This window comes from Mytilus galloprovincialis, chromosome 4 (genome assembly GCF_965363235.1).
Source record: "Mytilus galloprovincialis chromosome 4, xbMytGall1.hap1.1, whole genome shotgun sequence".
Lineage (NCBI taxonomy): Eukaryota > Metazoa > Mollusca > Bivalvia > Mytilida > Mytilidae > Mytilus > Mytilus galloprovincialis.
In genome coordinates this window covers 35,182,417-35,195,363 of record NC_134841.1, presented here as the reverse complement: position 1 = coordinate 35,195,363, position 12,947 = coordinate 35,182,417, and the positions used below count along the sequence as shown (strand labels likewise).

At 34.4% G+C, this 12,947-nt stretch overlaps 1 protein-coding gene across 1 annotated transcript; it reads right to left on the bottom strand.

Annotated features, from left to right (window-relative positions):
• Positions 1–10,583: 10,583 nt before the first annotated feature.
• Positions 10,584–11,555, bottom strand: LOC143071012 (uncharacterized). Its single transcript, XM_076245102.1, has one exon. The coding sequence runs from the start codon at positions 11,553–11,555 to the stop codon at positions 10,584–10,586; it is 972 nt and encodes a 323-aa protein (XP_076101217.1).
• Positions 11,556–12,947: the final 1,392 nt, after the last annotated feature.

The following is a 12,947-nucleotide window of genomic DNA, read 5'->3' as shown; positions in this document are numbered from 1 at the left end:
AACATGTATAATATATTGTTACTAAATCAGACATCACGAAGTCATGACTAAATTTAAGTACCCACGCCTTATTTTTAACATTCGTATTGTCATCTGATTGTGAGATATACAGTTTTAATAGCTGCTTTCAAAATCTTTCGGTTTGAACCCGTCCTGGTTTTATTACTTCTGATTTTGGTGAAGGTTGACTCTCTTGTAAAAACATTCACGGTCAGGCTTGGAAACAGTGTAGGCATTTGCCCACATTAAATCTGTACAGATACAAAATGTTAAATGTCCTCTTTTACACCATAACCCATGGTGGTGCTCTTAATAAAGGAGGGAAATATAGACCATATTTACATACATACGACCAGAAACTTCACGTGACATGTACTTCTGAAATCGGTATCGAATTCGACCAGGAACTTTTTATTAGTTATAGATAACGTTTATTTGTCATTTTTACGTCATGTCGGCTAATAAACTGGACCTCGTTATTTTAGTTGTATAGCTGTATTTAGTGTGGTATGTTCATTCATCACACGAACTATAGAACTGTGTCCTCTTTCTGAGGCAATTATAACAGCCGACTTACCATCACTGTTAAATGTATTATAATCTGCTCCTTTGTCTAACAACATCCTTACTATTTCTGTATGTCCATCATTACAAGCTATCATTAAAGGTGACCAACCATCATTGCAACATTTATTATAATCTGCTCCTATGTCTAACAACATATTTACTATTTCTGAAACTCCCTCACTACAAGCACTTATAAGAGGTGACCAACCATCACTGTCACATTTATTAAAATCTGCTCTTATGTTCAACAACATCTTAACTATTTCTGTGTGTACCTCACTACAAGCAAAATGTTAGAGGTGACCAACCATCACTGTCACACTTATTATAATCTGCTCCTATTTCCAACACCATCTTTACTATATCTGGGTGTAGCTCACTACAAGCCAATAATAGAGGTGACCAACCATTATCGCTACATGAATTGTATTCTGCTCCTATGTTTAACAACATTCTTACTATTTCTGGATATCCCTTACTACAAGCCAGCGCTAGAAGTGACCAACCATCATCTTCATATTTATTGTATTCTGCTCCTATTTCTAACAACATTCTTACTATTTCTGGATATCCCTTACTACAAGCCAGCGCTAGAAGTGACCAACCATCATCTTCATATTTATTGTATTCTGCTCCTATTTCTAACAACATTCTTACAATTTCTGGATATCCCTTACTACAAGCCAGCGCTAGAAGTGACCAACCATCATCTTCATATTTATTGTATTCTGCTCCTATTTCTAACAACATTCTTACTATTTCTGGATATCCCTTACTACAAGCCAGCGCTAGAAGTGACCAACCATCATCTTCATATTTATTGTATTCTGCTCCTATTTCTAACAACATTCTTACTATTTCTGGATATCCCTTACTACAAGCCAGCGCTAGAAATGACCAACCATCATCTTCATATTTATTGTATTCTGCTCCTATTTCTAACAACATCCTTGCTATTTCTATATGTCCCTCATGACAAGCAATCTTCACAAGTGACCAATCATTATTTTCACATTTATTATATTCTTCTCCTATGTCTAACAACATCCTTACTATTTCTGTATGTCCATATCTACAAGCACTCATTACTGGTGACCAACCATCACTGTAATATTCGTCATAATTTGCACCTATGTCCAATAACATTCTAACTATATCTGTATGTCCTTCATGACAAGTACTTATTAAAGGTGACCAGCGACAAAGACCATTATTGTAACATTTATTATAGTCCGCCCCTTTGAATAACAATATCTTTACTATTTCTGACCAACCTTTCTTATCAGCTACTAACAATAGAGTTGTTTCATCATTCCTACACTGATTAACACCAACATCATGATTAAAACACCATTGCATCGTTGGAATATCCCTTTGAAACATGACATTAACAGAGAAGTATCATTGTAATATACATCACAGGTGTGTGCTAATTGTCTCTGGTAAGTTATGTCCAGTTTATTCAAACAGCAGAGAAATTTTTTCTGAACTGAGGTATGTCCATATTAATGTTACAAAATACATCATTGACTTTACCCTTTGACCAGTCCTCAATCATTCTTTGTGTGTAAATTTGATGATATTTAGGCGGCAACACTGTTATAAATTTATCCACATTATTTTGTCTTTCTAATAAAAATCTTTCCCTTATCAAACCGCTGTGTGCATTCTTTATCAAGCAGCGGATATTTTTCTGTCCAAAGTAGTCCACCAGAAAGTCAAATATTTTATCATGAATAGTTTTGTATATGTTTTGTTCCTTTTTTAAAAACGTATGTATCAATGAATTAAGGTCATCCTGTAAAGTAAGCATTGATGTCCCTTTCTCCAATCTGCATGCCTCACATGTGTTCTCGATGACAGCTCTTGTTTCTTCGTTCACGTCCTCTATTAATATATTCTCATTCAAACTGTTGTTAAATATGACACATAAAGCCAAAGCACAGTATTTACCGAAAAACCCGTTTTTCTGTAGCTTGTCAATCTCTGCTTCATAAACTGTAAAAGGATTAATGAAGAAATAGGTGATATTTAGGGAAAGTAAAATCACAAAAATACTGAACTTAGAGGAAGATCAATTGGGAAAGTCCATAATCACATGGCAAAATCAAATAACAAAACGCATCAAAAACGAATGGACAAGAACTGTCATATTCCTGACTTTGTACAGGCATTTTCAAATGTAGAAAATGGTGGATTAAACCTGGTTCTATAGCGCTAACCCTCTCACTTTAATGACAGTCTCATCAATTTCCGATATTTTCACATTGATGCGTTAAATAAACAGACACAATAAATATAATAGTCAAAATATGGGTACATCAGTCATCATCGTTTAACAATTTTAAAAGGAACAATTTAACAGAACACAAAAACATCTACTATCTACGAACACATTTATTGATTTGAGTGTCTGACGTCAGATAATTTTATGCGTCACATAAATTTGTCGTTCAATGTGCGTACAAACAATATTAAAATTTTCCTGGGAATGTTTGCATACAGGGTTAAAAAATCAAAAGTATGTAAGAATAAATTTAAGAAATAGACCGAGGATTTTCATTATACAATTTACATAAAAGTGGGAAACAATCGTATAAATCAAACAAATCTGTAATATCAAGAGCTTTAGTTTTCAGATAAAACGCAGCTATTGACCCCCTTTCAGCATAAGGCAAGCACAAGCTTTCTGATAATAGGTTACATACACATGATTTTAAAACGGATAAAGATACAAATTTTTCATCCTGGTACACTTGTAATCGACATGCTACAATTATTTTCAAACATTTGTTTGAAAGAATCTTTTTTATTCTCTCTGACAGGACAGGATCCCAAACTTTCATGTCATTCTGGTTTAAAGAATAGTTCCCAGTGTTTTCTTGTTTGGGTTATAAAACTTGATAATGTGACCTGGTTCTGTCACTAGAAGTATATCGTACCCTACTGCCGCCATCTGTAATGCCACATGTTGGAGTGTAGCCGTCTTTCCTACGCCTGAACTAGCAGTGATAGTAACACAACTGTTCTCCTTTATACATTTCAGTACATGTTTGGCAGCTCTTGTTATTATAAACATCTTATCCTTGGCTTCCACTCCATAAGGACCCCATTTATTTGTTCTGAAAATCAACAATAAGATAACTGTTCATTGCATTTATTGTTTTTCTGGTGTTGGTTGCTCGCTATCTCATCAAGATGTACCATCTTAAGAGGCTTTAAAGAACCTGTGTCGATTACCTATGTCTAGGGGAATCTTCAACAAAGGACACTCTCTATCATGGTGGACTAGAAAAGAATTCAAGACAAAAATATGTTTTATTGATCTTGTACAGTGATCATTCTTTCTGTTTACTCTATCTTTTTTTTTCTGTCCAAAACATTAAAACAGCGTGAACAAAATCTTCATTGAAAGAAATTACTTTTATAAAGAGTGGTATTTGTAGATCTCGTCTTGCAGATAATGTTTGCTGATTGAAGTGTTTATAAATCTACATGTATTAATTTTTTTAGATATTCGGCAAAAATGCAAAAATATTGGTAAAAATCGTCATGTAATGTCAATAACTCCAATAAGGAGTGGTCTGACGATTACGGCCGTTTTGACTTGTGAAACGTTCACTTTCGATTTAAACTAAATCGGTTCAATTAAGCTAAACGAGTACGATAGAACCGAAATAATTTTTGCGCACTTATTAAAGCAAAATTACACGCGCAATATATACATATAATAATTAGAAAATGGATGTCCAACATAATACATGCAACTAAAAAAAAACGTATCAATAGTTGTTTTCGCCGTCATTTAGTAATTTTCGAAATCTGTGTCTACTTTTCTTCTATTGTTTTTGTCTTTTCAGAAACCGCAGTATTTCACTAGGTGTTACTTCCTTGCTAAATTTTAAAAAAAAATTGGGGGGAAAATTAACGATTAACGGTATGAACAGCAGTATCAAAATTTAAACTTACAATTCAAATCCTTTAGTGAGGCCTTATTTGGAGCTGTATTTTGGGACGACAGATGTCGTGACGTTTTCTCTAAGTACATAGCCTCAACATATACACAGCGGAATATCCGAGATACCTTGAACATATATTATATGTTATGCTTAATTTTGCCAAATTGGAACCGTTTATAATATGTTACAACTGTTGAATGTGAAATGATTACCCCTTATATTCCAAGGTACTGTATCTTCATGAAATGATTTTAACTTTTTCACCACTAATGTCATATCTTCATCTGCTTTCTTCAAGCTCTCAACTGACTTCTTCAGTTCCATTATTTCATCATTTGAACGTTTAATTTCGAGGACTATTTCCTGATTACTCTGGTCCAGTGGCTTCACCTTTAAGTTATTTGATTTTAAACATATTTTATTCATTAAGATATGAAAAGGATTGAGCAACAGGCACAGCCTATAAAAGCTCTCTCCATATTACATGTTCAAGGTATAATTCAATTATAACAACTGTATTAAAATAATGCAATATATATACATGTAGTGGAACATGCATGCTACTTATGAGCACACACGAGCAAATATATGTTTACATTGTTACTTACTAAATGCAAAGTATATTTAAGTATATAGGCAATTACTCATCATGTATTCAAGAACCTTCTTAAAACATGCAAATATCCTTTATAAGTCATTAGAAATATATATATATGGCTTGAAAGAGACACTAAGCTTGCTTAGTGGATTAAATGAATTAATGTTTAAGTGGAGGAAAAAAAAAAAAAAAAAACTAAATGAAACAAACAATAAGTTAGTTTCAAACAAAACGTTGAGTGTCACTGATATATTTATGAACAGATTTAAAAATAGCAATATTCATATCATATGAAAATAATCTGTTTCCAAAAAGTAATAATTCAATATTTATATCAACATTATCAGCAATGGAGTTAATGGAATCAAGAAGGATCTGTAATCGGACAAAAAGCAAAAGCGGACAAAAAGCAAATCGCGGACAAAAAGCACCGTATCAATCTGTCTTACATCATTGTACTTTGGGCAAATGAAAAAGAAATGTTTGTTATCCTCAACAGGGTGGTTACAGTTTGCACAAAAAGTGTTCACGGATAAGAATTGATTAAACAAATGAGATTTTAGGTTGCTAGCATTATTTCTGAGTTGACAATGACTTATATTAAGTTTCCTTATCCAATAGTTGAAGGGTTTAAATATATCATCAGTCCTATAAAACTTGTCCAGTCCACTTCTAAATATACCCAAACTTGGGGATTTTTGTAAACTCAAAGGAAGACTGTTCCAAAGTCTTATAGCGGAAGGAATGAAACTATTGAAATAAGAGCTAGTTCTAGCAAGAGGCGGGTGAAACGTGTTATTTTCATTCCTCAAAGTATAAGGGGTTTGTCTGGGAAGATATGGCTGGACTAACTCATATAAGTATGCAGGTGTCATCCCATTTAATATTTTATAGAATAGTACAAGCTTATGTTTATTACGTCTATTCTCCAGAGTTTCTAAACCTAATTCAATATAAAGTTTTTGTCTGGAGGAATTACGTCGTAAACCTGTAATTATTCTAGCGGCTTCTATCTGAATATTTTCAAGAAGCTCAGACTCGTGCTGGGAGCAATTGCCCCATACAACATCCCCATACTCTAATATAGGTCTAATAAAAGCATAATAAATACGTATAAGTGAACTCCTATCTAATAAATGCTTAACTTGACGAAGCACAGATAGACGAGAGCATGCTTTTTTATAAATAATATCAATATGTGATTTCCATGAAGCTGATGACTGAAATGTTATCCCAAGATGACAGTGAATATTTATTTTCTCTACCTCTTCCCCATTTATCCCAAAAAATACAGGTGGGTGTTCCCTTTCCCTTCTTGTAAATACAATATTTTTAGTTTTCTTAGAGTTAAATTGAACAGCACATGATTTTGCCCAATTTGAGATAACATCCAAGTCATCAGTCAAAGAAGCAGCTGCTACAGCAGGATCATCATCTACTATAACAAATAAAGAGGTGTCATCTGCAAAAAGTCTAATATCATTAGAAATGTCATTTACTATATCATTTATATAAATAAGAAACAGAAAGGGTCCTAAAACTGATCCCTGGGGAACACCTGCATGTATACTTCTTAGAGTTGACGAAAAACCTTCTGAAACGACCTTTTGTTGACGATCTGAAAGATAGCTATCTATCCAAGATAAGAGCTGATCATTTATGCCAGATTGTTTAAGTTTAAATAAAAGTCCTTTATGCCAAACTTTATCGAAAGCTCTAGATACATCACAAAATACAAACCTCACATCCCTCCCACTATCCATATTACTAATAATTTTATGATATATTTCAATTAACTGATTAACAGTAGAGTCACCTGGCTGTTTAAATAGAACTTTTTCCATAATCTTACAAACAATACTAGTAACAGATATTGGACGATAGTTTAGAGCTGAATGTGGACTACCTTTTCCTTTAAAAATAGGATTAACATGTGCAATTTTCCATAACAGTGGAACCTGTTTAACTGATAGAGACATATTAAATAACTTAGTTAATGGTTTAGAAATAAAGCTAGCAACCTCTTTTAAAATTCTAGGACTGATACCATCAGGTCCAGCTGGTTTGTTAATATTCAAGATTTTTAACTGATCTAAAATTTCTTTCTCAGTGATGACAAATTTATTTAAATGACATGGAGGAGGCTCGTTATTATCCGGAATTTCTGGTTCTGTATCAATATTAGCTATATTAGCAAAATGATTGTTCAGGATCTCTGATTTGTCCAATGGATGAATAAAAATTTGGCCATCATGTTCCAAAAAAGGGGGGGACTCTCTATTTTTAGTAAAATTTGATACAGACATGGCAATGCGCCACCATTTACCAGGAGGAATATTTTTGTCAATAAGTTGAGATGTCAGTTTGCACTTATAATCTTCTTTTGCCTTTCTAACTAAGCTGATAATTTCATTACGAATTTCTCTAAATTTTTTCCAGTGATCTGGATTATTTGAAGTTTTCGCTTTGTGGTGAATTCTATTACGATGTCTTCTCTTGTTTCTTATTAAGTTGTTCATAAAAGGTTTATCACACTCCTGCTTCATTTGCTGTCCACCTAATCTATCGATAGCCTGGAAATGAACAAAAACAGTATTAACGAGTTTAAGGTTTATATGAAGTATTCCTATTCTTCATGTACCAATAACAAAACATTTATTTCAATAAACAAATCAAAAAGCTTTAAAAATTTTTATGACAAAGGTATATCAATCATATCAATGGATCGTGTACAGTCTTTGACGAGGTAATTCCTGATCACATTCACAAATAATGTTTTGTATTATCTCATTATTTCTTACAGTGTACATGTCTTTGCAAGTCATAAACAAATAGAAAACTAAGTTAGTTCTTAATATTAAAAAATAACTACTAGAATTTAACTCATCTATGACAGCATTAAACTCCATTTATAAGAAAAATATATGGAAAACAGGGTTTAGAAAGAAATTTTTTATATCTATATCACTTAAAGTCCATTATTTAATCTGTCCTCATATTACGTTGACAAAACAAAGATTCAAAATGCATAGATAAGCAGAGAAAGTATTCAAATCAGCAACTTCATTGCTGTCACAGACCTGAATATCAACAATGTAAACTATACTGGTATAACATTAAAATAGACCAAAAAGGTCATGTTGCGCAAAATGTTGCTTCAGCAATGGAGAATGTTTTAAACTGAATGCTTTAAAATATTTTAAAAAATTGAAATGTAAATATTTCTCAATTCTATTTTTAGGTACACAACTTTACTTCAACATGTGTGCAATCTTTCTGTCAAGTTTCCAAAATAAAACTTTCGGAGAAGTTGACTACACAAAACTTGTATCACCTGTCAGCATGCTTTGAACAATTTCATAATAGCAGGTGCACAACTTCAATATATGTACAATATTCCTTTGAAGTTTCCAAGATCTTGGTTGAAAAGTTAAGAGAGGAGTTCATTGCACAAACTTTTATCTACTTTTTACCGCCCGCCCGCTCAACATCATTATACTATAAGCAATATTACTAAGTATTCGTCCGTTACCCTGACAAAAATCTGACAGGTTTATTGACCAATAATAATTCTTAGATGTCCTCTGAAGAACTCTATCGAATATTGCTATATCAGTGAAAGGAGCTGGTTCAATAAGATCCCAATATGACACAAATTTCGAAAAGGATTTAGTGACCATTATCATAATGAACCATAGCTATAAAAAGTGACTAGAATAGAAATGAATCCCTCTTTTTTGGAAACTTATCAGTGTCTTAAAGCCCCGGTCACAACAGATCGTACGATTTTTTGTCGTGGAAGATCTATAAAATAGATGTCGTGGCACAGTCGTGCAAAATGTCAAAATAATATTTCGAGTGGTCACATCAGCTACGACATGACCAAGATGGTTCCACGATGGGTACAAGACAGAAAAAAATATGTAATTGTACTGTCGTGTTCTTGTCGCAAGTCGGTCGTGAGACAGTCGTGCAACAGTCGTGCGACAATCGTACGACAATCGTGAGTTGTTTGGGGCTTTTTTTTCATGTTTTCATGTATTGGTTTGCGCGTGTGACTGTCGTGTTACTGTCGTGCCACGGTCGCACGACTGTTGTGCAACTGTGATACGAGTGGCGACTCTCAGCAAACGCTCTTGAAACATGCCAGGCTCCATCCGCATGAATCCAACGAGATCACTGACACATTCCCGTTCCAACTCTTGCATCAGTGTACTATACTGCCCAAATATCAGGCGCCGTTCGATCCATGGCTTAACCCACCAATGTCGAGCGTTCCTATACTGTTCACGGGCTCAAATCAGCGCTAACAGGACTATAGTTTGCTCTTGTTGGAGCCCGGAAAGACGCCTCTTCAACAGGGCCGAACATAATCGTTCTGGTGGAAAAGCAATCCTCTTTAAACGGTAGACGGTATGTTTTTCCAAACATCCATTCCCGCCGATTTGTATTCTTTTTAATAAAACGTAAATGTGCTGCACGACGAAAGTAACACTGTCGTACGACAGACAATAAATGCTGTGCGAGCATCGTACGAAATTTGGTATTCGTGAGACAATCGTGCGACTGTATCACGAGTGTCTTGCGACGGTCGTGAAAATGTCGTACGACAGCCCTGCGACGATTGTTTTATTAAAATGGTTTATACTGGTACCCACGACAATGTGTTTATCGCACAACAGTCGCACGACTGTGGTAAGACACTTTCACGACAGCCACAAGACAGTGATACGATTTTAGAGCAAAAAAGGTGCATGTCGAATTTTCGTCCCACGACACACGACAGCGCCACCATGCTCAAAATATCGTGCAACTGTCATGCGATTGTCGTACGACGATCACAGATGACCCACGATTTGACCAAATTTCATGTCGTGGAGCTGCATAGAAGTGTCGTGGGCTTGTTGCGACCAAGGCTTATCAAGACGTCAGAAATTGAACAAATTTTTAAGTTCCTCCAAATTTAGTGAATTGAAAACAACTAACTTTTCATTGGTCTTAGGAGCAGTAACATGCAGCACATTCTAAGACAAAAACAAATAATATGACTATAGTGTTTGTTAATTTTCGACTTATGAGTTTGAAAGTCCTTATTGATATTTCGGCTCTCTTTAAAATAATTCTGACTTGATATGACAAGACCTAAAAACCAAAAGATTTTTTTTAAATCTGTATGTTCAAAACTTTTGCCAACCTAAATTTTGGAGAGGTATTAAAATCGACAAAGAGAAACCGAGTGCATTAGACTATTTATACATATCAACATAAAAATTAATCCACACACACTATTTAACTTAGAAAGCAATCATGCATACCTAAACAATAAGTTGAATCAAGCAAGTTAAACACACATCTTGAAGCATATACTTATCGAGTCTTTTATAAATAGTTTGGTGTACCCTTCCATACCTTATTCCTTTTCCTTAACGTGTCGCCTTTTAAATTTTACTCACAGATACTCACAGATCCTCTTCTGACTGTAGGATTCCTGAGGAATCCTCTTCTGTCAGCTCCTTGTCTAAACTTTTTTTACTTAGGTCTTGTCCGGTCGTGTGTATTTTTTCACTATATTTATATTTTTGTGTTTGATTTTCCCAGTAACGGTATAATCTGGCTTCAAAACATGGAATTGTTGGTGCTGATACTACTTTTTCTGGTAGACTGTTCCAAATTTCTACTGCTCTTTGTGTAAATGTATATTTTCTTACATCTAGTCTAGATCTTGTTTTATACAATTTGAGATGGTGTCCTCGAGTGTTGGAGTCAGTACACGGTGATATAAAGTCTGATACATCATCATCATATTTTCCTGATAGTATTTTGTACATTTCTATCATGTCACCTCGAGATCTTCTGTAGGCTAATGTTGGAAGTTTTAGTTTTCTAAGTCGTTCTTCATATGTTAATGTTGATAGTCCAGGTATTTGTTTAGTTGCTCTTCTTTGGACATTTTCAATGGCTTCAATTTGTTTCTTCAAATGTGGACACCATACCTGGTTGGCATATTCAAGATGTGGTCGTACTAAAGCTGTGTATAATAATTTAAATGTATTCATATCCATGTATTCCATTGTTCTTCTTAGTATTCCCATGATTGAATTTGCTTTGTTTATCTTTTCATGCATATGTTGTTCAAATGATAATTTGGTGTCGATGGTAACTCCTATATCTTTCTCAGCTTCTACGTATTCCATCGGTGTTATTCCTTCCTTCAATGTGTAAGCTTTCTGTTCTACTTTAGATCGTCCTATTCTCATCACCTTACATTTGTCTGGATGGAAGCATAGGAGCCATTTTTCTGACCATTCATGAAGTGCATGAATGTCTTCTTGCAGGTGTTCACAATCAGACTGTTGAAATATACCTCTAAATGCTTTGGTGTCATCTGCAAAAAGGTATGTGTCTGTGCCAATACTGGTGACTTCAGGCATATCATTTATATATAGTACGAATAAAATTGGGCCTAGCACTGAACCTTGAGGTATTCCGCTCGTGACATCTTTCCATTCGGATTTCTCCCCATTAACTATAACTCTTTGTTTTCGTCCTAATAAGAATGATCTAATCCATGTGTTGTATTGTCCTGTAATTTGGTATTTATCAAGTTTGTGTAGCAATCTTAGGTGCGGCACCTTGTCAAATGCTTTCATAAAGTCACAGTATACATTTTTTACGACATCCACACATCCTCCTCTGTCTAAAATTTCAGTCCATTTATCCATAACTTGTAATAGTTGGAGTACTGTTGAACGACCGCTTATAAATCCGAACTGTCGTTTACTGAAAAGTTTGTGCCGTTTCATGTGTTCTATTATTTCTTCCCTCACCAAAGATTCCATCAATTTGCATATGATGCTAGTTAAACTAACGGGTCTATAATTACCAGCTACCTTTTTATTACCTTTCTTAAACAATGCTGTGATATTTGCACATTTCCAGTCTTCAGGAAGTTCTCCGGTAGAAATAGATGTTTGAAATATAATGGCTATTTTTTTGCTTTTCTGGTCAATTTACAGTGGAAATGTCAATGCTTTAAAAAAAAAACGAGAAAAAAAAGCTCAACACAAAAAGTTTATTTCACTTTTTCACATATCTATTCATCAACGAGAATATTTCTTTTTCTTATTTAAAAGAATAATCTTTATATAAGACACAATATGGCTCTTACCAAACTTAATCCGTCAAAGCAAAGATTTTTGATTCGTATCAGGGTGCGAATCTATTAGTTTCATACGATATTCACGCCATCTTAAACTTATTAAGTGAACCCATATCGGTTCTTACGATGTGGGGGAAAATGTATTGGCTAGAACGAGATAAAAAAATTCGAACATGTCCCTGACAGGAGAAGATATTAAATACAGACACAATTATAATATGCGTATTCAAGATCCGATCCGATACCCGATAAATGACTAATTTTGAAAATAATTGTTTAGCACGCTTATGTTACGTCGAGTCAAACTCAGATTGATAAATAGGAGAAATGGCAAAGATGAACAAGTTTCTGAGTGATTTAAAATCTGAATATATGTGCATATTGAGTATACAATATTTAAAAACACTTAAAGATAAGCATTACTGTCAATAATTTCAAGTGGTCTAGAACAATGGACACGGTGCAAGCGGTGTTGTCTCGATATCCCATTAGCATCATTTCGAATCCCGGCGTGTTAAATTCTCAAATTCAATGCGGGAGCAAATTTTTGTTCTTCCCTCAGCGGGATTCGAACTCATGCTATTGGGATATTTAGACAACACCGCCTGCACTGTGTCCATCGCTCTAAAACACTCGGCCACTTAGACATAACATAATTCAGCTT